General features: G+C 38.1%; 1 protein-coding gene across 2 annotated transcripts in view; it reads left to right on the top strand.

The window, feature by feature from the left end:
* The window catches only part of SAMSN1 (SAM domain, SH3 domain and nuclear localization signals 1), a 155,009-nt gene extending 129,882 nt beyond the window's left edge, over positions 1-25,127 (top strand). For both annotated transcript variants that reach the window (XM_085318905.1, XM_085318904.1), the window contains 7 exons: positions 7,154-7,225; positions 7,786-7,941; positions 10,068-10,188; positions 11,561-11,712; positions 13,613-13,819; positions 14,844-14,994; positions 23,900-25,127. In XM_085318905.1, the coding sequence (XP_085175031.1) occupies positions 7,154-7,225; positions 7,786-7,941; positions 10,068-10,188; positions 11,561-11,712; positions 13,613-13,819; positions 14,844-14,994; positions 23,900-24,105 (1,065 nt within the window). In that variant the 3' untranslated portion in view covers positions 24,106-25,127. The remainder of the gene's footprint in view (positions 1-7,153; positions 7,226-7,785; positions 7,942-10,067; positions 10,189-11,560; positions 11,713-13,612; positions 13,820-14,843; positions 14,995-23,899) is intronic.
* Positions 25,128-25,460: the final 333 nt, after the last annotated feature.

The following is a 25,460-nucleotide window of genomic DNA, read 5'->3' as shown; positions in this document are numbered from 1 at the left end:
GCAGTGGTGCAGCAGTCTCAGAGCTGCTGATCAAAACACCATCACACCAGGCAGTATSTGCCTCTCCCTTGCTTCTTTGCTCTGGGGTTGGCAGGCAAGTACGCCACGATCAGCAGCTGCAGTCGCTTTTCGACGTTGCAGAAAGGAAAAGCAAAGCCCTCTGACATGCTGCGTTTCCCTGAACTATCCTCTGTATGGTCTGTCTGCAGCACAAAKAGGTGGTAGGTTCCTTATTGCTTCTTACATCCTAGCATGGCAGTATTCAGTAATAAGCACGTATAGGCAACTCCTACCTCGGCTAGGAGAGCGCGTGGGCCACAAACCCTGTTCTACTCCGTGTGCGCTGGACAGGCCCTGGGTTCCCTTTGGAATGGAGTGCTCTGGGAGTGCAATCTTCTTGATGCATCTTCGGTGTGTGCATTTTCTTGTTTTTGTGAAGCCTGTCCTGCAGACGTGCCCGTGAGCAATTTCTCTCACCTGAGAAATCCAATTGCACTCTGCAAGATCAGGGCCTAGATAACACGCGCAGCGTTAACAAAACCGTGGTGTATAAGTAAGTAGCGGAAGCACTTTAATTAAAACAAGGTGATTCATTTAAAATATGGGAATTTGCATGTGAATTGGTCTGGTTCAGGGAGGGGGGCATTTCAAGAGAGAAAAGATGCTGGTATTTAAGGGATTAAAGATCAAAGCCAGCAGTTCTTTAACCAGTCTTTACTCGGACAACACTCCCCTTTACTGCAGTCATGGTTTTGCGGAAGRTGGGTTTCAAGGTTTGTCCCTAGCTGTTTCTGCCCACGTGTAAATGAAGGGTGAAAAAGGATAACAGTGCAGTAGAAGTGCACATCGTGCCAAGTCCTTTACTGTCACTTTCATAGCTCCTCGGAGTTTGTCACACATCCTTAACCTTCTTTTAAAGTCATTTTCTTTTCATGGTTTTGTGTGCCACTGAAAGTCACTTTTAATTAAATGTCATATAAATAATAAAGTCTTAATTACATAATTATTGCAGATACCTGTGTGCACACTCCCAGAATTGGACAGATTGCCAAAAGAGCACATGCAGTGCCTTTTCTCACGGGGAGCTGGGAGCGCTCTGCAGTAATCAGGCAGGTGTTTAAAATTCGGGGTCAATGTGCATTTAAGGAATGAGGCATCGGGTCCCTCCCCCTTCCACATTTTGTAAAACTCCCTTGTAAAAAACATTTTTACCGGTAAGACCACTGTTTCTTAAATTACCTCTTTATTTAGTTCCTCACCACCTTGTTAAACCAATACAAACATTTTTTTTTGCCGGGGGGAATTGCCATTTTTGCTCGGGCTCCCTCTGGGCTTCGCGCCTTGCAGAAGGAGGCGTGCAGAAACGGGCTCCGCTCCTGCAAGCCGTCCTGTCCTTGTTTGCCTTTCTAAACTCCAGCTTCTTTCTCGCTCTCAGCTGAGCCAGTCCCTTGTACAAAGCATCTTCAGGATGAGGCTACAGTTTGGAAACCACTGGAGAAACCAAGTTTCTAGGGGAAATGCTGACATGCAGAGTGAGTTATCAGGAGCCACAAGTTTTATGCGAGCATCAGTTATGGCTTGAGATGAGGCTGCAGCTGGTAACAGATAGTCTGATAAAACAGCTGCTCAATRTTTACTTTAAAGCATGGTGTTGGTTGACCTGAAAGAGTGTTAACTATGATTAACTCATTTTTTTATATACGCCTTTTTATTTTCTGGTAATTTTCTGTCATTAAACTCAGAGTGTTTGCTCTGATGCTTCGTAGTTGCAGTTTTGTTCCAAGACCTCTCTGTTTCTGTCTCCCCACTTCCATACAGTTACTGAATACCAGGCCACGCTAACAAACAGAGTCTTTTATGGAGTCATTTTTAAGCCAGTTAAAAATGCCATTTCAGTAGATTGCCCTATTTGAGTTATCAAGAACAAGGTGTATCTTTTTTATTGCATTTGACTGGAGAAGTACAAGATTTAGGCTGCATTTTGTGTGGGCTATAAAGTAATATTAATAGCTTGGTTAGTGGTCACATGTTCTATATGTGTAACTARTGTGTAAATATGAAAAATCTCTAAGGGAGGGAGAGCATGATATCTTTTTTTTTYCCTCTCACTTCTTCATTACATTTTTGAGATTTTCTGAATTGTGTATGCAAATAGTAATTCATTATACAGTAGTGAGCGTTTTTTTTTTCTCTGCACAGAACATCCCAAAAGTTTAAATTTGCTCTCTTTCCTTCTGAGAAAGTAGGAGACAATTTTCTTTGATGCAAGATGTATAATAAGCCAGCAGAGTCATAATATACATGCATACCTCGGTAACTCTTAATTTCACTCCCAGAATGGTCCCCTCATTTTGAAGGGACTAGAAACATCAGAGACTGGATGAAATGAATCAGATACTGAGCCTTTCCTGCCTCCACTTACCTCCGAAGATCAGAGTAGTGGGCACAGTCTGTCCTCTTGGGAGCTGCTGTGGCTTCTTCTGGGCAGAGAGGAAAGAATAAAAGTGTGTGTGTCGAGTGAGGAAATGGGGCAGCCTGCTGAGCTCCCTTGTTACTGCTCGCAGTGACTGCTTTTGCCCCTACACAGCTTACCTGGTCTGGGCAATCTAGCGATGAATGGAAGCTAAAAATGAAAAATGCATGGARGAATTTCAGGGGATTTGCTTGTGTGAGAGGGTCAGTACGAAGCCATTGCATCACACGGGACTTAAATGCTATTTTGAATATGACTGAAGCAAAACATAATGGGCCAGAATTTCTCAGTGCAGGGAAACGGATTTGTGAGTAGTGTAAATAATGCAAACATGGTTATTTAGCAGGATAACTGCTGTCTGTTTTGGCTAAAAGGTTGTCTTTAGACATGGAGAAGCTCTAGCTAGTTTATCATAGAAACTATCCTATGACAWGCTCTACGAGGGAAGCATATTTTATAACAGAAAGGCAAGGATTGCGGAGCCTKTTGTTGTTGCTGCTTTTCTGCTTGTATACTATGCCATTTTCTGGGGAAAATGATAGGCTATTTGCAGACAAGCCAAYGCACAAACTGTAGAATGTCCAAATTAAAATAAACAACAATTAAATGCCATTTACCTCCTTAAAACGATTACTTAGAATTCCTGGATTTCAGGGAATTATAAGGAAAAGATGGAAGGAGGAGTCAAAATACTGAAATGTCTTTGAGTTTTTCCATTATGCTAATTTGGAATTCCAGAAAGGAAAGGATGAAAGTTAATGCATTGACTTGTAGGCATTATTTAATCAGTCCTTTTGTGGAAAAATAAGTGTGTGTTTTGTTTTGTTTTGTTTTTCACATGCCTGCATTAGATTTTCCTGGGCAAAATCATATTTGCTTAATTTGTCCATCAGTAGATCTTGCATGAATTTAGCCAGCAAAATTGCTGAATTTTGTAGAATATTGATATCAAAAATCAATAGCATATTTTTTTTTCTAGTAGTTCTGCATTTACTCCAAAAGCTGTCCTTCACCTGGAAGTAAGGCCTGCCTTATCKTCACAGAATAGGTGTTCTCTGACACTAATGCAGTGACCGACACTGCTGAAAGTAATAGTCCTGTTCCCTTTGTAGCCTATGGCTTCTAAATCTACTTTTCGTTATCACTATAATGGGGTTGAATACATTTTTAAAAGGTGGTAGCTATTGATTACTTAATGGAAAAAGTTAGTATAAGGAATTGCTGAAGCAGCCCTATTTAGTGTTCTCTAGTGCAACAAGACCATTATCTAGAATAGTGGAAATCATCCTGTAACCGTTATTAATATTTAATAAGTATGAAGCAACATTGAGGTACACTACAAAATAGCCCAAGGCTTCTGCCCATCCAGGATATAAGGTTGTTTCAAAGGTCAAAAAAGAATAACTGATTTCCCCGTGCTCAAGCTGTTTATTGGCAAGACCAACAATCAACAGTGTTTTTCCTCTTATTCCTTGTAAAGTATCTGCAGCATATCTGCACTTTAATATACGGTTATTCCTACTAGACATCTTGAAATGATTGAATGCAACAGAAAGGTCAGGATATGTTTAGAGATCACCGCGTGAAACTATTTTATACTTTCCCAATGTTGCTGCGAATCCCAGCCCAGCCTCCCCCCAGCCACCCCCTGTCTGTCCCTGCTGCTCTGTGCTTCAGGGCACATTTGGCTGGGTTGACAAGCCAGGGAAAGGTGTTAATCCTGTCTAATAGAACCATAATCCTTGGGGCTATGTTTTTATATCATACTATTGAGCTAAGCCCCTGTCACAGGATATTGTTCAGCTAGTTAATAGCAAAGGTCTTTCTGGGAATTTTAGATAAAATTAGAGTGTACAGGCTAAATTGTCCTTTTTCAATTTCATAGAGAGAAAACAAACAAATAAACTACAGTGTTTATCCAACAGAGATTTTCTGAGAGATTACAATCAATTAAGAGGAGAGTTGTGTGATTTTTTTTTCTTTTTTCTTTTCTCCCTAGTGAATAGTATACGTCATTTTACTTGTCCAAAAATATTCACAAATCTGGGTCAGCTTCTCCAAATAACCTTTGTCTGGGAAGATTTATTCAGGTTAGATATGCACAGAAATGCTAGCGGAAAAAAAAAAGTAATCTCAGTTTCTCTTAAGTTACAATAGTTAGAACATGGACCCAAAAATGTGGGTATGCCTTCCTCTTCTTTCTGCTTGTGCTCAGACCTCTCCCACTGCTATGTCCATACATTTTTTTTTTTTTGGAGGTGGGGAGGTGCTAGTTAGTAAACAAACATGGGGAAAACAGGGAAAAGAAACAGCAGGGAGCTTTTATTTTCAGTTGTGTTCCAGGGGATGCTGCTTTTTTTTTTTTTTTTTTTTAAATGGAGACTTTAAGACCAAATCTTTTCATATGGTTTTCATTTAAAGACAACTGTATGTAAGAGCTGAAGGAGCTAATATGGATAGGAACCCTGTTGTGATTTATGAGTAGGGACAGAATAAGATGGTGTCCTTTGAGGACAGAAATACCCCGGGGAGGCATGTATGTATTCTGCGTAGTTGGGATCGCTCTGATGCACTCTGTCCTTAACACCACAAGTGCTAAGCCTGAATGCCAACTTCTCACCCTGTGCACCATCAGGAGTACAAYAGTTTTAGTGCTGAGTCCCTCAAAGGACTAACTCTAGCCAGAAAAGGAGAGTGTAAGGAACGAGCAGCTTGGTAGCCGTGGGCAGAACAGGTAGGGCACTGTGTTAGCAATCAAAGATTTGCTGGAAGCTGAAATTGTTACTTAGGTCTCAGCTCAAGAAGGGCCTTGGTTTTGCAGYTTTTCAGAGCATGGCAGCTCCACAGCATGCCCCATCACTGGCTGGGGAGCTTAGGATGGATGTGGCAAGGAATATCTTTGGAAGCACTCAGTGTTCGTGTAATTAGAGTTCACAGAGTGATTTCTCGTTAGCATCACAGGAAGCAGGTTCATGCCAGCATTAAACACGTCTGGCAACATAAACATAGGCAATGCACCAACTAGGAAACCAGTCCTTTCCTCCTCATCCTCCTCCTCATCTGTCAACCACCAGATGATCTACCTCGATAACATCTAAGACAAACTCGTGAAAACTGTCAGATATTCAGGCTCTGACGTGATAGAGAAGACTTGAAAGCTTCTTGAAACAAGYTGACCAGACCAAAGAGCTAGCAGGCCCTTCTCAGTCCTGTGCGATTAGTTCCCAGGTGGAAAGCTGAAGGAGTTAGCTGGAGAGGCCAGGGGAAAGGGGCATGTCAGGCACTGTGGAAACTTGGGGCAGATACGCAAAGTGCTTGTATGGCTGGGTGGGAAGAGAGCAATGGAGCAAGRCAGTGCTTTGGCTGAAATCACATTGGTAAGGTAAATGGAAGAATCCGTACGGGGAAACCTTGTAACCAGGTAGTTTCRAATCATTACATATTAAATTATTCAAGATGTATTCTGTTTGTGGGTTGCCATTTAGTTTACTGTTCCTTTCTCCAGAGAGGAGTTTGGATACTGAAATATATACTGAGATGATATGGTGTGGTATAAGATAATAAATCCCATTCAAGGAGTCTGATACTGTATTAAAAGACTTCCATTTACTATGGAAGACTGAAAATTAAAGGAAAGTTCGTCATGACTTAGTATTGAGTACTAGCGAAAATTTAAAATGAGCACTTAAAAGATACTATATTGTTGATAAACATCAGAATTTTGGCTGTGATTTAGGTCCACAGTTTCAAAAGGGACTTCCAACTTGTCATCGATGCCAGCTTTATGCAGTTTGCCAATCCAGCAGGGCAGTGCCAGGGGACTCTGCCCTGCGATGCCCATCAGGTAGTTCTGTGTGAGAAAGAACACTCTCTGTTGCAAAAATGTGCTGTGCCGTCCTTACCATGTCGATTATCCACGCTGGAAAGAGCCCAGATCAGAAGGAAATAAGAGCAATCCATTCATGGTCTTAATGTACAGCTCGGGTTGTACAGCCTTTCTTACGTTMAGCTCAGCTGTGGCGCAGGGGAAAAATTGCACCCTTTATATTTAAGAATCAGATTTTCAAATTCGAGGATTGAGTRAAAAACATAGGGCCTGCTGGCTTATTCTGTTACATAGCTTACGTAACAGATACATGATAGCCCAAAGTTTCCTCCCCAAAGCAGGTATTTCAGACAAAATATATTCAGAATTCTCACAGGTCCCAGCCAATTCCTGCTGACGGAGGCCTTTAACAGTCACCAGCAGCTGTCCCCAGTTGAGAAAGAAAACTGTATAAAACCAAATTGCAAGAGTTTGCGGCACTGTAGCCAGCTCCTTAGCTCACTTGATGTTTCTGCAAATAGTTTTGTCCTAGTCTCACAGAGAGCAATGTTACCCAGATGTAACTCAGTGACGTTAGYGTGTAACTGCTGTGCAACTCAGATCATAGCCATTCCCTAATTCRTACATGAGGCAGTGTTATTTCTCTTAGTCGTTTTCATGTTTCCAGCTGTACAGGCATAATTTGTCCCTCTAGTCACCTCCTAGTTTTTTTTCCAGTTAACTGTAGTAGTTCATGGTCTACTAATCTGCAAAGATTTTTTAACAGAAACAGGTGATTTTCAGTTGTATTTAAGYCTTAATAATATAACAAAATATCATCACTAAGTTAAGTTCTATCTTTTGTTTCTTTACAGCGCACAAGCAGTTTTGGAAGCTTTGACCGTTTCAGACATTACTCGATATCAAAGGCAGATGACTCAGCTGAGGTCTGTACCACCACTCCTTCCCTTTCTTCATGACAATTTCCCATGACACTTACACAAAAACATCAGAGAACCTGTGTGTAAACTTTACAGTGGTGAGAACTTCAGTTATGTACCTGGCTCTTACTTGGGTGATTGAATCCTCGTGAAAAYGAGCAAGAAAATTATATGCAAATTTTGTTACTTTGATATGAAGATTAGAAACAATTTTTTCAAAAAGACAGATGTACACTTCAGGTTGGCATGTTCYCGAAGTAACCTATACATTGGTGCATTCCAGAGATGTTTCTTGTTTGTTTTCAAGTACCCTACATAAATTCCCTAAACTCATGTTTGGATTAAAGACCATAGACAAAGATAAACAATATTTGCTAGCATAATACATATTTTCTTTTTGTCATTCACACACACAGTGGTTTGTTGCAAAACTGTTTAAGTGCACAAATCCCAGAAAAATGGATATGACGTTAGTCATCCTAAGTATTTTTTCTGTAATTCTTACTCCAGGACACCGAATTTTATTTTCATGACAAGTTGTTTTTTACTTTTTTATTTCAAACCAGATACCTGAGTTGGAGACTATAAGTGATGTTGGAGATGCAGCACAAATTAAAGCAGCAAGTAATGGAGGAAGCTTGGGTAAGAAGATGAGAGCCATTTCCCTTACCATGAAGAAAAAGATGGGTAAAAAGTACATCAAGGCACTCTCTGAGGAGATGGTAAATACAGCTCAGAAATACTGTATTTGATGATAATGTATGTGAAGTAAAAATGTTATATGCTTTTTCCTTTTTCATGTTTCAAGCAGCTATGAGTTATGAGAATCCATAAAAATGTGGTTACACATACTGAATTAAAACAGCTTTTAATATGCACCCTTTCTTTCCTGAGTGTATTAATGTACATGCACATATACACTTACAGTATCACACCAGAAAGGCCAAAGATAGATACAAGAGTTTTATATCATTGAAGATTTTGCTTTGTCGTCAATAAGTGGAAGCATATTTTACAAAATCAGTAATTCCACAGTTGTATAACATTACAAAAAAACCTCTTGGTGCGGTTTGGGAGTGCTGGATGAACCCAGTGGCCAGTCTAGTGTGATATTCAACCTGTACAAAGTGCTTTAATGGGAGAATTTATCAAATGTTTTGAATACAAGAATTTTTTTCAAAGCCCATACTCTGTAGAGAATAGCCAGCATCCTAGTGCATGATAATTCCCATGCGTTATCTACTTTTACCTTATCTAATCAAAGTGATCTTCAAGGTAATATATTTATTAAACATAAAAACATCTAACCTTTTTACCCCCTGCAAACCCTATTTTCTCAATGGCTTGGGTCAATGAGTTCCAAATTTTAAAACACATAAGGAAAAAGAACTGGTCATCCTGACTCAGCCTGAAAATCTATCTAGGCCTGCATCCTAGCTCATATATTTGGTCAATATCAAATAATTAAGAAAAATGAAGAAGAAAGTTTGCAACCAAAATACAGTGTTTTACAAGCTATCATACTTCCCTTTTATTAGCTTAGCTTGTACTTTGTGCCAAAATTCAGGAGGATGCAATCCATGGTTTTTGGAGAGAAAAAAGTCCAGCATTTACATTCTACACATTTACATCAACTGTTCATGTGACAGGAACTCAATGAAATATCTGGCCGGGCACACACATGGTGCAATCTTCATTCCTACACCGGCTGATGACAGTTATTACTGGTCCACTGATCAATCAATGGTTTGTGCTCCTGATGGGTGTAACTAGCACTGTCCTTGTTGAAAACCAGTATAATCTTTCATTTGGRTAGTATGCCTTATAATGTACCTGTGTGGGTCTCTACTTCATATGTGCACTGTCACCTTTACTTGACTTCATCAGTTGACTGATGAATGAGTAACATGTTTCCGAATAGTAATCATGTTCCGAATAGAGCTGGATGTTCTGATGTAACATCCGAAGTACTAGATGACATCTCAGTTGCATCAGGATATCACACCCATTGACAATGTGATGCAATTTGCTGAAGAAATTGCTTCCTTTGAAAGCTCCTTGTAATTCATTTAGCTGTTAGCTCATCTCTAACTTAGCTGTGACTGAACTATGTATCTTATTCTTTTGAATTTATTATGTCTCTAAGCTTTGATTTCTGAGGTGTGATTTAATGTTATAACCTCAATAGGCCAATTTGGTGTATCACACCATTAGATTCTGTGAGAAGGACAGGCTTCTGTTAATTCTGAAATGCCCTGGTTTTTGAAGCTCATGTTCTGTACATTGGGCAACTTACTGAGCATGGTGCTAAAATACATTGATGCCATTCAYGTGTGCATGCTGTCTCTGGAATGCTGTCACCTGGGAACCAGTGTGCCTCTAAGAGCCTATGATTTTCAGAAGTTCAATGCAAAACATAGGTGTGTCAACTTGTACTTCACCATGTGCTTTGAAAATTAAACTTTATGCTTCCTCCTCAGAGGTAACCAGATGAGATGTTTTTTTCTGGTTACCTCTGAATTTCTCATTATAAGCCTTTGTTGCTACTGTGGTATATTCACCATTGTAATCTGTTAAGATGGAGAATCAGTTTAGCTGCTTGAACAGGAGTAGAATGAARTGAGTGAGGCAGAGAGAAGAGATAAGTGGTTTCTCAAAGATCAGTGTGTTAATGGTGGTGTCAGTCATCTTTAATGCCATGCATCAACTTCTAAAATGGTTTCTATCTCAGAGTGGTTCTTAGTAAAGGAACCCAACTTAAACTGCAAGGGCAATGATGATTTAAAAAGCACAAATGTTTGTATAATACATATCTTATGGTGGTTAACATCTGAATTTTGCATTGAAGAATGAAGAAGGAAAAGATGATGGTGATCCTGGTGGTGGAATACACGCAGAGAAGGTCCCCCTAAAAAACAGTGACTCTATGGACAGTCTCTACAGCCTGAATAGTGGCCAAAGCTCATCTAGTAAGTATAAGATATCCATACTTCTATTCAGTCATTGGTTCAATATTATTTTTGTTTAAGTTTGGGGTGTCAGCGCTGATGATCCAAAATGTTATAATAGAGAGATCTGTATATGTTATAATAGAGAGATCAGTGTAATTTGATCAAATGAGTGGCAGCTAGACTAGATTTCTCTCTCTCCAGAAATGAAATGACTGTTTTTAAGAGTGGAGATATTAACAGCAGTTAAAAACAAACAAACAAAACAAGGACTATGGGGAATATAGCTGGTATATATGCCATAAATGTATTTTTGTGGCTAACACTGCTGTAGTGCTGGCACCTGTGGAGTTGTGGTTACTGGGTCCAGCTGCACAAGCTGGAGGTGGTGGTTGTTAGCTTGTTCTTCACTCTGCAGATAGAAAATGTGAAAAGCCTATCTGAAATGYTGGGCAGCTGGGAAGCTCTGTAAATCCACCAAAAAGCCTCACCAAACAAGGTAGTCTCTGTTGGAGGGCAGATGGATCTGTGATGAGAAGTGGAGTTTGTGTCCACATACCTATCAGTTGTTCTGTTGTGGCAGCAGGTCACAGCAGTCCATGATGACAGTGCTTTGCTGTCACTACAGGCGTCACATGAGCCATAATCGGGGACTTGAGTTGCAGCACACACCGTTTGCAGCTAGCTGTTAATCTGGCCTCAGATGGAGGTGTGCACTTAAGCAATCACCTCAAACAAAACYATTTTTATGATCGTTTTCTATGATGTGATTTGTGAAAATTGTATATGGGAGTTTACTTCCAACACACTGCTGCTGTTTTCTAAAAACATATTTGGATGGGATATTGCAGAGCTTGCTCGAATTTGCTTGAAGTACTGTGCCGATATTTTATTGCTGGACTTGGATAAAATGACAGGCAGAAATGTTGATAAGATTAAAATTTCCCTCTGCAATGCAGGTTCCTTTGATGTTTTAGCTAGCTCTGTAATGAAATAAAACAATTTCTATAGTACATGTTTTCATTTCTCTGAATAAACAGAAGTTCAGCAGAATTAATTCCCTAAATTGCACTTTTAGAGTRCATATTATTAATCTGCAGAGGTAATATTTCAAAAAGCTTGTAAGTAAAATATATAATCTATTAGTATCATCACCAGAAAAAGATTATTGTACGGAAGATGTTAATGAAAGATCTCCAACCTATTTTGTATAGTCTCTTGTAGTACGTTTTTTGTGGAATGTATTTTTCCTGGGATATGTCAAAACCATAGAGAACACACTCTTTCTTTCTTAATTCTATGCTTTTGTACATTTTCTCTTTGCTGCTGTGCAGAATTGGATGTCTGGGCATTTGGTGCAGGAGATCTAAATTTTACCTTGAATCTCTGTCAGGTGGGGTCACTAGCTGCTCTGATGGAACCAGCAACAGAGATAGCCTGAGGTTTGATGACGAAGTCCCTTACACTGGGCCGTTCTGTGGCCGAGCCAAAGTGCACACTGACTTCACACCAAGTCCCTATGACACCGACTCTCTGAAAATTAAGGTAAGACAACCGTCAGATTTTTTTTTCCCAGAAAGCATATCAGAGGGATATTTTTACATATGAAGAACATGTTTACTACAGCAGTTTCAACTGGTAAGGATGTGCACTTTAAAAACAACACAGATCCATTTTAGAAATGTTTCTGTAAGGACTTAGTTCAGACAGCACCGCCAACCCAATGGCTGCAAAAGTCTCTTAGGTCATGGACTGCATGTAGTAGGTATCTTGTCATAGTGTATCATGCAGCTTTCTTCAAAGTAAAACAAAAGTTGCTTCCTACACGCTATTGCACTGCCAGTAYTTGCAATCTTCACCACTTGCTCTCCACTTCCACGCACATACATGGGCCATTTCTTTCAAAAACTGTTAACTAGTCCAGAAATGGCAAATTTCTGTTGGATCATATAGGTTCATTTTTAAGTCACTCAGGTGGCATCTTTTGAAATTATAAGATAATATCCTTAGGACTGAAATCCCCTAAAAATATTGCACAGAATTTCATTCCCCCAAATCTGAATTCAGACTGCATCTGTAACTTGGCTTGGAGCCATTGCATAATCCTGATTTGCATCCACATCTAAATGTCTTGAGCTCTCCATAAGTGCATAGAATATGTGTGCTTATAGACCTTTAAAAATGTTTTAGTTTCCATTTCAAACATTTTCATAGCTCTAAGCTTCATATTCTAACAAAATCAAGCAACTTAAACGCTGAATTTCGTACTTGGATTTGCACCAAAGTAGGGCAACAGCTTTACTTACTTGCAATTTCTTGGCCAGAAAACATTTGAAAGTTTTGGAGTTGGTAACAGATATTTTAAAAAAAATGAGTCTGAATTTTAAGTTTGTAACAATCCCAAATGAAATGTGTACATGGGGATTCTTTATACAACTCAAAGAAGACTTTTATCTTTATTTTTATAAATTCTCACTTTTAGGAAATAAAAAGATACCATAACTTTATCATAACCTTATCGTAACATTAAGATGTAGATTATATATGTAGTTCCTGCCCAGAAAGAAAGGACTGTTGTGGGAGCAAACTGTGTATGGGGTGTAATTTTAACAGTCTTTTTGCTACCAGAATTGCTCAGCATGACTGGTGTGCTGATCTAAGACGTTGATTCCCACGGCTTGGCTGTGAACATTTTCACCAAAAAGCCTTCTTGAAATTGCTGTGTTCTCACGCTTTTTGGCACTCATCTCTGAGTACATGCGCAAGTGTGGAGGACTAGTCTTCAGTCCTCTCTGCTGGGATGCCTGACACTGTTTTCCCAGCCATTAGGATTAATAATTATTATTAATTGTTATTTGTCAGCCCTTCAGGAAGGGGATAGCAGAAATATATTAAGGGAGTCCTTTAGTGCCTTTCAGAACTATGGAACACTGTTTCTTCCTGTAAAATGGGTAAACTCCACCTCTCACGTAGCTCAGCATCAGTCTTTGGAGACCCTTAAGATGCTGGATCATAYGATCACTGTGTGAATGGTTTCAGATGAAGGAGCCAGCTGAGAACCTGTATAAAGCATGTATTGGAAAATAACTAGTGCTCTCTTTCTTTTTTTAGCAAAGCTATTCCCACTATCCATGACAATAACTGTTTGCTGGATGTAACCTTACCCCCTTTCAAGGACCAAGTAGGGCATACAAGCGGTGGAAGGTGCTGTTCATCCTCACCTCTCATTGCAAAGTTTAGAGATAAGAGCTAACACCATTATCTGTAATTCTGCTTACTGGGATTTTTTAAAAGCAGAGGACCTTGATCTGGGTTATTTTAAAAAGTTACTTTGCTCTGGTTAGTTATGATTCTGTGCTGTCTGTGCTACTTTTGCTCTACGGAAGAAAAGTCACATATTAGAAACTAGATGTCTAAGCAGCAGTGTTCTTTTTTATTGTTCTAGAAAGGAGATATTATAGACATCATCTGTAAAACCCCTATGGGCATCTGGACAGGCATGCTCAACAACAAAGTAGGAAACTTTAAGTTCATTTATGTGGATATTATTTTGGAAGAGGAAACTGCACCCAGAAAGATAAAGCCACACAGAGGAAGCAAAAGGACCAAGCCCAAAACTTTGCAAGAACTCTTGGAATGTGTCCATCTGCAGGTCAGCAAACATGTTTCCCAATCATATTGGAAATATTTGATTTCTGCGCACTTGGGCTTGAATGCAATTTATAGACAAAACGAGAATGGTGGGTTTCAGGAATTTTGAAGTCAGTAAAGAAGCTTCATTTCGATCTTTTGTCTTATGTGAGTARCTTGTATAACTGCATTTAACCATGTGATTTGGTTAAGCTAAAACACCCTACGCAAAGAAGCACTCAGYTGAGGAGCAGTGACTTGTCACATGACTGTGTGCATAAGGGTAGGAGGTGTGAATACATGGAAATCTCAGGGGCAGAATTGCGGTCTTACTCCATTGACAACATTGTAATTCTTTTTTTTTTTTCTCATTTTTATGATTGTTAGGGAGAAATATTCTTTCTGCACTATGGTTGTGTTGTGTGTCTCTCTCTCTGGAATCCTGGTTTTTGACTGGGTTTCAAAGCATTCTTATATGACGATTTACAAGCAACATCTGTAATAATGGTTATTGCTTTTGTGCTGAGGTGAACACTCCTTTTCCTGGAGTACAGAGTTTCATACTGCATCRATACATAGCTGAAGGAGGACCATGTTCAATGCAGCATGGCTGAGGACTCTCTCAGCTTCTCCCTCTCCCCTGTGTCCAAGGGCTCCTTCTATGTAAAGGCAGAGCAGACTTTGTTTCAGAGGCCCTCCTGAACCCAGCATGGAAAGTAGTCTATGGGGTGACCCCAGGAACATCCAGAAGCTGGGTAGATTATATCATTAACAGCAGAGCACTGCCCTGATCCAATTTGTTGCCAGACCTTGGGTTGAAAACTCAGCCCCAGACTCTGGGATGGGCAAATGGACTCCAGGGCATCTCTGCCTTTGTGCTCTTGCACCCTCAGGCTCTTTTTTTATACCAAAGGCAGATCAATCAGACTGGAGAATGGAGCCCATCTTTTTTAACCTGACAAAAAAAAATGAAATGGATTTTGTTTTTATTCCTTTACTAAACATAGTGCTTATTTATAAGAGGATTTACATTTTTCTTTTTGTAGGATTATGCCTCAACCCTCTTGCTAAATGGCTACGAAACTCTAGAGGACTTAAAGGAGCTACAGGAGAGCCATCTGATTGAATTAAATATTTCAAACCCAGAAGACAGGGCAAGATTATTATCAGCAATTGAAAATCTACAGGACTATGACAGTAAGTGTTTAAACTTTCAGAGCACATTTTAATTGAATAAACACRTTTAAAAAATAGTGATTTCTACAGTGATCTATTAAATGATTTTTTAAATAGAAAAACAGAGAGTTAAGTGGTTTTCTTGTTTGTTTATATGACTAACTGCACATCTCTTCTAGCTGTGTACATGATTACTGTGCTAGTTACACCTGAATGCTTTAAAACTTCTCATTTATATATTCTAAGCTACAGGCAAATAGCAAGTGAGCATTATTATCCCATGTTTATGGTTGGCTAACCAATAACCAGAGAGGTTGAGTGCCTTGCCAAAAGTCATAAGGTCTGTGGCAGAGCAGAAAAGCAAATACCTCAAACTCCAGGCTAGCATCTTAAGCAAAATAGAGACATTTTCAAAAAAGTACAGTGAAGATTTTTGTTTATTTTTGTGAAATTCTGTCTGCAGAAGAATAGTCTTCCTTCTCTCACATCATCTCATGCTTAAATCCCTAGCCAAATCAGTGTCACTTGGAGGAAGGGTTTGAAAAAAAGCAGACAAACAGAAAAAATCGTCTCAAGCTTCCTGTGAGCTTCAGAAAACCACTTTTTTTTGTACATATGTACATGTATGTGTACTGGTTGCCATTTTGTTTTCTTCACTTTTTCATTTTATTGGGAATGGGAGTGCCAGAATACAGAACAGGAAATGCTGTTCTCTTTATATTTTTGTGATATTTCCAGCTGAGCTTCTAGTCTGAAACAATTTGTGTSAAGCTCCTAGAAACTTACAGCTGAGCATCTATATAAGTAGATACTCCAAAACATGAGAGATTTTCTTCTTTATTAATATTCATGCACRCTCATTCCTATCGTGAGCAGTCGCTTGATCCAAAGTATCTCCATTGAGAAGCATCTGAAATAAAAAGACACTTAGAAAAGCAATGCCTTCCTGGGATATCATTTGATTTTCAGCTGTCCAGTTTTTCCTCAATACATAGGTGAATTTTTCTCATTCTAACGTATGTACATACATACAGACATACCTGCATGTACACATATGCTTTCAGTACATACATTTCTGAGTTTCTAAACATATTTTTGGCTGCCTCATCCGTTTAGCTTTCACTGCAGATGTTCTCATGTTCTCCCTCTTTGGGTCTTTGCTGATCTTGTTTTTGACTGTACATTTGGGTCTTTTTTGACCCCATTTATACAGGTAGTCTTTCCTATTCTCTTAAATAGATACCAGAAAGAAGGTAAGATCCTTACAGACATGCTGGAGAAGCATTTAAATTGTTTTCTTTGCCCACCCAGATCACTGCTTCTTTTTGGTCCATAGCTTTGTGAAGTGAAGGGCTAGGAGAGGACTCTTGAAGGACTCTATACAGAGGTAATAACTGAAAGAGCTGATCTGGGTAAGGAAGAGTTAGATTCTCCAAGAATTATGCTGCTGAGGTCTAGCTGGGAGTCGCACGAAAATATGCTCACTGCCTTACTTTGCCCTTGAACTGAGTATACGTATCTGTCTACACCTTGGTAACTAGCCTTGCTGTACTTCTTGGACATTCCATGACATTTGTTTTWATATCTCAATATTTAACATGAAAGGACTTTAATGGAAATATTACATTTTAGTTTTTGCAGAGTTTTGCATCAATGTGAAGAACAAGACCAAAACACAGTGGTTTTTAGCAAGTCATGCAAATGTCAAACTATTCTGAGATAGTATAGCTATGGTTTACTATTTATATTCCTTGTGTAATAGGAAGCATAGCAAGCAGCCTTAGACTTAACCATTTAAGATGACACCAAGAAGATTTTTTTTTCAAGGTGTCTTAATCACTTAATATTCTACATACTCCTGTGCAAGGAGCAAACCTGAGAAGTGTATATCCTGTATAGTGAACATTAACACATTTATYGTAATTATCCAAATAGGGTTTTTCCTGATTTATAGCATAGGATTAAGCCGCTTTTCTCCAGGCAGAATTCCTGAGGATATCTGTATGGCAGTTTAAAATTTTTAATTCTTCTATCAGTTCTGGAAATAATAATATTAAATCCTATAAAGTGGTCCATGCATGAAAACCAGCAATATTACATTCTCAGATCAAGAAATGAAATGAATATTTGCTTCACATCCACTTTAGACAGGTATAGCCAACTTCTCTAGTATTCGAATTCAATAAGAGAACGTTTCCATAAATTACGAATACTCGTAGGGACCAGTATCTAAGACAGCTCTTTAGATACAGTCCTAGCTATATGCAGTCATTTAAGTGTAATTAAGTTTCAAAATACCCCTGTATATTTTAAGGCAARCCACACAAATAATTTATTCATTTGGGATGCTCACTTGATTTAGGGCTGACTCAAGTCCTTGCTTTATCTGGTTACCAAAGGTTCATGTTTGTCATTTGACTGGTAGWGCAAGTACAGGATTTAACAACCTGCTCTGAAAAGGAAGATATTAAAGACTAAAACTGATAGAAGCCATCTGTTAAGCAGTTATAATGAAAGATGGGGAGTCAAGATGATCTTAGGGATAAGCTCAGCATTTGCCTGACATTGTCCCAATCTTTTGACCTCCATATGCTTCTGTCAATCCAATTGGAAAATTGGGTTGAAAGAGCTGGGTGCTACAATATAAGTGAATTCTGCATCTGAACTGAACTKTCTTAGGTCAATATTCCTCCTCCCCACCCCAAGTGGGCATGACTCAGTCTAGCATAAATGATTTCTTAATTAAAATTGATTTTCTACATTGCTTAGAAGTGAGCAGCATAATTACCCACAGCTACAAGGTAAYCTGTTTACTGGCTAAGAATACACTGAAGTATTCCAGATGTAAGTCAGTGTTCTTCCAGATAAAAGTTCATTCTTTTTATAAGCTTTGTAGAAAAACATACTAATGCCATAGGTCACATTTACTGTTCTAAGCCCACCTTTCTCATAGAAGTTGGAACASTTCCACATTTTTGCATTATATTCATATTTCCATGAAGTATGTGTTTGATTCATGGATGGAGTCTAAGGTACTATCCACAGTTGAAAAGTAGGAGCTTCTGAATTTTTGTGACTCTAATATTATTCATGGTAGCCAAGTATCCTGGGGCATAGCCTCCATACAGTTGATTTTACTATAAATGTAATAAAGCACAATTTAATATTTCTTTAATGTGAAATCTGCCATTGTGAAATGCCCAGATGCTTTTACTGGGCTTTTCTCTTTTCTTGACATTTATTGTATGTTATACTGAGTGATTTCTCTATACTGTATACTAGAGACTGTATAATTCATGTTGCAGAATAAACTGAGTGTTTCTCACCAGAARACCTGCAGCAATAGTCTCCAAATAATATGTTCCTTAAAGCTGGCCAAAATGTAGGATTTCTGGGAGTGAGAATTTTTCTTCATTTTCTGTGTGGTTTAGACCTGAATGATTTTGAAAACAAAAAGTTTTACTCATCTCATGCCAGGAATGAAAAAACAAGTTTTACTTAGGAAATGCTACTACAAAGAGTTTTTTAAACAAATTTTGCTTCCTGGAACTGCACTGCACTTTTACCCTGGGGAGCTAAACAGACCCAAATTTACCTCCTGCAAGTACTTGAGGCAGCAAGGTTATCCTAGAATGGCAAGGTCTTGTAAAGTTCTCACCTTCCCCCACAAACCTCTTTTATTTTGGAGGTTTAGTTGCTATAAGTTGTCTAGACCTACACATTTGGCACAGAATGAGTGGGTTTCATGCAATCATGTCTAGAAAGGAGGGGGGAAAAAAAGGCTCTTTTTCGTAAAAGATTTCTTAATATCTTTCCATTCTTCTCCCAGATGGCTTCTAGACAGGAGATGGATGTCTGTGCTTTTGTAGGATGCTATTTTTAAAGTGAAGCTGTTGCTGGATGGTTAATGAATAAAGTAACACAAGAAGTTTGTAAGTTCTTTCTTGACTGCCTGCCTCCTGAGACGTGTGTGTGTGTGTGTGTGTGTGTGTGTGTGTAAAATAGGCTTGATTCCTTTCTCACTTACATTATGCGTGTCAAGAGGTTAATTCCTGAAGTCTAACAGGGTTACGTTATTCTGAAGCTTCTGCAAAAAATAGTGAAAGAAGAATTAGACTTCACTTGCTATATGCATACAATTAATTATACAGAAAAAAAGGTGCATACATATAATCTTTGCGATAATCATTCTACCCGTATCCCCAAATCCATTCCGTCMTTAGCATACTTTTCATATCTGAGTAATAGCTAGATCCTAAATTCTCACTGCTGGTAACACAGAAAGTTGATTTTTTTTGTTTACTGCGCTTGGATGGCAGGATAGTAGGTAGATAGATTGAGTTTTAGTTGCATTTATGTAAGGACCTAGCACCAAGTGTAAATTAACATACCACTCTGTTCAATCTTTTCAATAAGTGGAATTACACAGACATCATGTCAAAGTCAAATAGCACTCAGAATAGCACTCTCTTCCTGACCTGTGGTAGTTACAATTCATTGATCTGTAAGTAATGGTTTCAGATTTCCCCAGGAACCTACACCAAATGTTACTTTTCTGAGGGATATGCATCTAATGGGAAAGAGTGCTACTAATGAACTAATCTTCCATGCTTGAATATTAGTATTTTTCACCTTTTTTCAGGCATATCTGGTTGCTTCCTAGTTTTACAGAAAAAGGAGCTTCTCACCTCTCTGTTTTCACCGTAGAGCTCCTCTCAGATCAGTTCAATCTCCCACCATTTGTAATCTGCTCTGAGAGCTGGAGAATCTTTGCCATTGAGACAAGTTGGTACCCGCACTACATCTTGATATGTGGCTTTCATATGTWCTTAGGAGCTCTAACATCAGCCTGGAAGATGCATTTGGTTCTGTTTGGTCCTTCTATTACACTGATCAATATGATACCAAGGCAGCTCTCCGGAAGGCATGGAAGTGGCTCAGCTGAAGGATAATCTCCCAGCCCCATTTGCCTTCTGGGATCTGGCTAAACTCGGAGGGTGCATTTAAGAAGTATGGTTCATCGCTGAGTAACGCTTTTTTTTTTTTTTTTTTTAAGACAGTAACTAAGCTTTCTACCACTCATCTGATTTAAATTGACATAACGGCACCAGTGTCACTGTGACCTCAGTATATTCTCAAGCAGAATTGCTTTAAACCTAAGCCTAAAGTGCTGTCCTAATCAGGACTTTAAACAGATTAAAGAAGAAGAAAACTGGAGAAGAAAAAAAGAGATCCCTCCTCTCATGTGCAAGAGCACATCTATGCCACTGCATCAAAAAAAGTTCATTTCCAAGATCTAAATGACGAGGAAAATGCATATGTATCACGCAGCTATTGCCAAAGCTAAAAGCCTAACTTGTTTTCAATACTCTGAATATAATCCTCCAGTGTAAAGTAGTATTAGAATATACTTGTCAAARTGATGCATATCTTGGACTCTTCTGGCCATATCATAGACAGCAGTGACTGAAAGCTATTTATCTTGTATGAAACTGTTTTACTACAGAAAAATGATAGGGCCTCCATTTGTTGATAAGATGGTGATTTCTGATGATTCTGCAACATCTAACAGCAGTTTAATTTTATCAGTTCCTGTTTCCTGTGAATTATATCTTTCTTCTGCTTAAGCCAAAAGATTATGCCAGCAAACTTACCTTTACTAACATGCAACTTGAACAYGTATTTTTTTTAGATGAAGGAATTAAGAACAACTGAATGTAAAAGCCAAAAGCTAAAAAATAAAAAGCATAGTTTCTTTTTYGGTGAAGCAACAGCCAAACCTGTATGCTACACATTTTTAATACTCAATATTCAAGTACAAGTTCAAATGGTTTAGTAATTACTTCATAACACTGCRTTAAAAAATAAAGTTTGCTTTCCATCTTTTCTTCTTAAACATGTTTTCTCCTCAACTTTTTTTTTTTCACAGTGAAAATGTTATATTTTCTATTTTTCATTTTCTCAAGTATCTGAAAATTTTTGGTTTCCAGATTTTAATGTTATGAGAGGAGGTAGAAGTTTTACATTTCCATATATGTTTTCTTTATAGAAATTTGTTATTTTTCTAATGCATCTGAAACATTTCTGTTACTATATGAAGTCACATGCTGTATAGCACTTACAAGTTAAATTAGCAGAGACATATGGTAGCTTTGTTACAAAGATCTGCACAAAGATACCCTCCTTCCAGAAGATTACGGATAGTTTTGCCTATAGCTACTRAATATCAAAGTATATATCTATTCAAAAATAGCTGATGTATTTGAAAGCTAAATTCAGATTTAAAAAAGCCCCTCAGTTCTTGGSTTTTTTGCGTCTTGGACACTGAAACACCCAGAGGGAAGGCATTGCTAGGAAAGAACATAAGCTGTGTTTTTTACATAGGAACTGCTTGGATTATGACAACTAGTTTTAGGGCTCTAATATATTGACCAGAATCGGATTTTTTTTTTAATCCACTAGTTACTCGGTCTTCTTTCTCACTGCAAAATAAACAAAGTGGATGGAGATTCCTCTTTGACCTTGAAAATGTAAACAGGATTAACACTTTTTAGGTCACTGCTTGACAGGACAGCAGATGATTGTACAGAAGCTGATAAAAGTACTAGCAAGCAGTATTACGGCTGATCGGCGGATTAGAGGGGAGGAAGCGGGAGCCCTGCGTGCCGCAGCGAAGGAGGCGCCTGTGCAGGCGCAGGCTGAGCTCGGTCAGCTCCCAGCGGCTGGGCAGACGCCGGGCGTCCTGGCGCTGCCGGGACGGGCGCTATGAGCTACTGAGACAGTTTAGACAAGGCTTTACGTAGGCATCTGCTGTTATTTGTGCTAAACTGCTTCTGCTGCTACTAATAGCAGCAGTAATACCTTCACTGGTGTAGTTCCTTCAGTAATTCCTTTCTGACTTAAATCAGAAATCAATTTGACCCTTYGTGATCAAATATTTTCCCTGCAAAGAAAGATAACGTTTGACCTGGCAAACTGTGTTCTGTAAAGTGAGAAGGCRATCAAACAGTTATAGGAATCAATTAAATCTGCTGAAAGAGGTACTTTTTCATGCTGCAAGTGCAATTAACCATTAATTTATCTAGGAACAAGGTGGGACTTCTATTCCTTGGAAAATGTTTAAAGTAATCCTAGATCTCCTCCTAAATACTTATGACTATAGAATTAGGCTTAAAGCAGAAATCATTGAGTTGAGACCTTGGATTCTTTTCTTCAAAAATCAGACTAGTTTATTAATTTAGTTAATTAAAAGTTTGAAAATATTAAACAATACTAATCAATCCAAGCAAATCTACAAGACTTCCATGAGGACCTAAAAATKCTTCTGTTTCTAATCTAAAAATGTTTTTAAATATATCAAAATGCTCTGTGAAATAAGTGTATTGAAATCTCAATTATATAATGGAAAAGGTCCTAAGTATCACACTCTTCCATTTCAAATTTTCAGAATAAAATATTTCTGTTTTTCATTTCTAAATTCTTCTTATTTGTACAATGTGACACAAGTAGAAACAAATCCAAATTGAAAATCTTTCCCATGATGCCAAAGCTTAGTTTCTAACAGCTGAAACAGGTTTTGGTAGGAACTTTCCTTGTAGAGATTTTACAATTTTGGGGTTCCTCCTGGAACTAAGCTAGATTTCAAAATAAAATCCTTTGTGTACTAGGACTTCCATTCTGCCTTACTTGAGTTGGGACAATATAAATCAGAGTCAATAGTGAAGATCTGAATCTCACTGTTTTACAATGGAGTAACAATGTAAGTGAAATAATGGAACATTCACTCTAAAAGAAAGGTACTGTTTTTCTGAAAAATTAAAATGTGAGGTAAAAGCATCTGTTTTCTGTGAGACCTGTTCCTCACGCTTTGTTTGGAAAGCAAGCCAAAGTTTGAAGTAAAAATACAGTTACAAGAAGGCAGTAAGAAAAAAAGAATGAATGAATGAGAAAGATTGTATATTTTATAGCTTGTTTTCTAAAGAAAGTTATTGTGAGTAAACATCATGTTTTTCATGGTCAAAAAATAGTAATAACTTCATCTGTAAGATATATCAGATTCATGATAACACAAGTAGGTCCTGTCAACAAGACACCAGGTTGTTAAATGTTTCTGAGAGGCCTGTTGGTATTCTTTCTGAGCTCCAGATTTTTGAGTTTGAACAGATTGGTCACGTAACAGTGAAACAAAGGCAAATTACTAGCAGGAGAATTTGCTTCTACTTAATTGTGGAGATGTTTCCAAAGGTATAGCAGGAGTTAGACATCTAGCTCTCTGAGGCCTTTGGGAAATCTCCTTTTTAGATATCAAGCTAAGTTTAGGAAGTTTCTTTCCACCAACAACTCCCACTGAAAAGTCAGGTGCTTTAGGAAATCCAATTACTTCATTTTAATGTTGAGCACTTCTGAAGATCAGCCAACTATACGTTGCTGTACAGTGCAGGAATTAGGTAAAATAGTAGGRTACATTCCAAAGACACAACATTTCTAATACAAGATAAAGAAGGCACAGAAGGCTACATCATTAATTACGATGTTGAATGAGCACTGGGGTGTCTTACAAGTCTTTGGGATATATGCGCATAGCAGGGGGAAGACTGCGTTGTGACCCTGCAAACTGTTGCACCTGTGCACAGTGTGAAGGACTTCACTGGATAAAGCCAAAGTCTTAACCATTCATCTCTGAGCAGTACAGCACGGGATCAAAGCCGACCTAAACTGGAACTTAGATGTTGTTATACTCATGTAATGATATTTTTAGTTCTTYGATGTTGAGGTTTCTGTTTCTGATAGACAAAAGTTAATGATCTAGTCATGTGTATATTACCAACTTTGTTTCTACAGTTCTTCAAGATCAGCTACGTTGCTATCTCAAACTCTTTCCCAGAGTACTTGTTTTGACACTTCTTTCTCTTTTTGTTCTTTATAGCTGAACAACAGCATGAAAGTGAAGGTGGTCAAGAGTCCGGGAGCTTAAGTCCTCACAACAGCTTTGACAAATCGCAGTTAAATGACTGTCCGAGAGATTCTGGCTGTTACATCTCATCAGAAAATTCAGATAATGGTAAAGAAGAAGTAGATCCAGAAACCCTGTCTGACCTGGTACAGTCAGTAGTGATCACTGAGTCAAACTGATCCCATCCCAGTGCTTTTCTGCAGATTWTCAGAAAGGACGATCAGATAAGTTAAGGTGCTGATGTGACAACACAGAAGCAGAGCACAAAATATTCTCAACACCAAAAATCTGCTTCCCTCTGAAGTATGATGCTCTAGACTGTTTAAAATGTGGACATTGGATAGCTAAATCTTAGTTGATAATAAGAATATCTCATGCTTTTCTTTTTAAAGAATCCACAGATGTTTGATTGCAAACATTTTTTATCTATATATTTATATTTGTACAGCAAATGCATTTTTTATAATAATGGAGTGTTAGGTAGTGGTAGATAATCAGGACATGTTCATTTCTGAACCAGTCCAAAATGTTGTAAATATTGTACATCTTTGTTATTTTAAAAAGGTAAAGATAAACCACACTGTCTTTATTTTCAGACATGTTTCACTGGTATTTGTACAGAACATATTTTCATTAATATCGTAATAAAAAGGTGGATACATTCATGTCCTACTTTGGAAAGTACCACGCTAATTCTCATTAATATTAAAGCTGTTTCATACTGTTCTTCTCCAAAATGAGCTCTAAAGCAGACAAGTCTTCTACACTGTGTCCTAAAGATACAAAAGGACTTCAGCGTGAATCTGAATTAAACTCTACATGTCCAATATCTTTTAGAAGTATCTAGCCATCTGAATTTCTTATACACTGGCCATTTCTGTACTGTTACTTTCACAACTGTTCTCATTCTTTCCAAACATTGCAAAAATAATGCAAGCTTGGAGCAAAAGACTAGTATCAATGCTATGCTTTTATGATTATTTTTTGTGAATCTCTTGCCTTTTGTGTGTTGTGTGAAATTTGTTAATAGAAATACTTGTTTGTGAACAAATCACAGAAGCTAATAGGGTTCTTGTACATTATTGTCTTTCATATGAGAGTTAATTGTCATTTCTCGGCATATTTTGCACTGGAATACACACTGTATCTGCCTGTCTTCTTTTAAWGTACTTCCTTTGAAAATAAATAGAATCATGTGTTTGAGCCCTTTAAAAAMCAGCTGATTTTTAATGTGGTCCTGCATTTCAAAGAGCACTCTGTTCAAACATCAACAAGGTAAATGGCAAATGCACTGAGCATTTTTATCATGSATAATCATCTGTGTATCAAATCAATATAGAAACTCTCTGTTCACTAATTAGTCACAGAGTTCTCATGATTTAAGGAATTTTGTATTTATGTTAAATAATTTCCACAGATTGCTAACAATTGAAAAGAAAATCGTTTTCAGAACAGACCAAACATGGAAAGTTCCACCCAAAAAAAGTATTTCTGAAGAAGCCATAAACAAGTGGAAAACTTTWCTCTCTTTTCT

Source organism: Rhea americana, unplaced genomic scaffold, assembly GCF_003343005.1.
Source record: "Rhea americana isolate MKP2758 unplaced genomic scaffold, rheAme1 scaffold_56, whole genome shotgun sequence".
Lineage (NCBI taxonomy): Eukaryota > Metazoa > Chordata > Aves > Rheiformes > Rheidae > Rhea > Rhea americana.
Note: the sequence above shows the minus strand (reverse complement) of the source record. Positions and strands in the feature narration are given on the sequence as shown.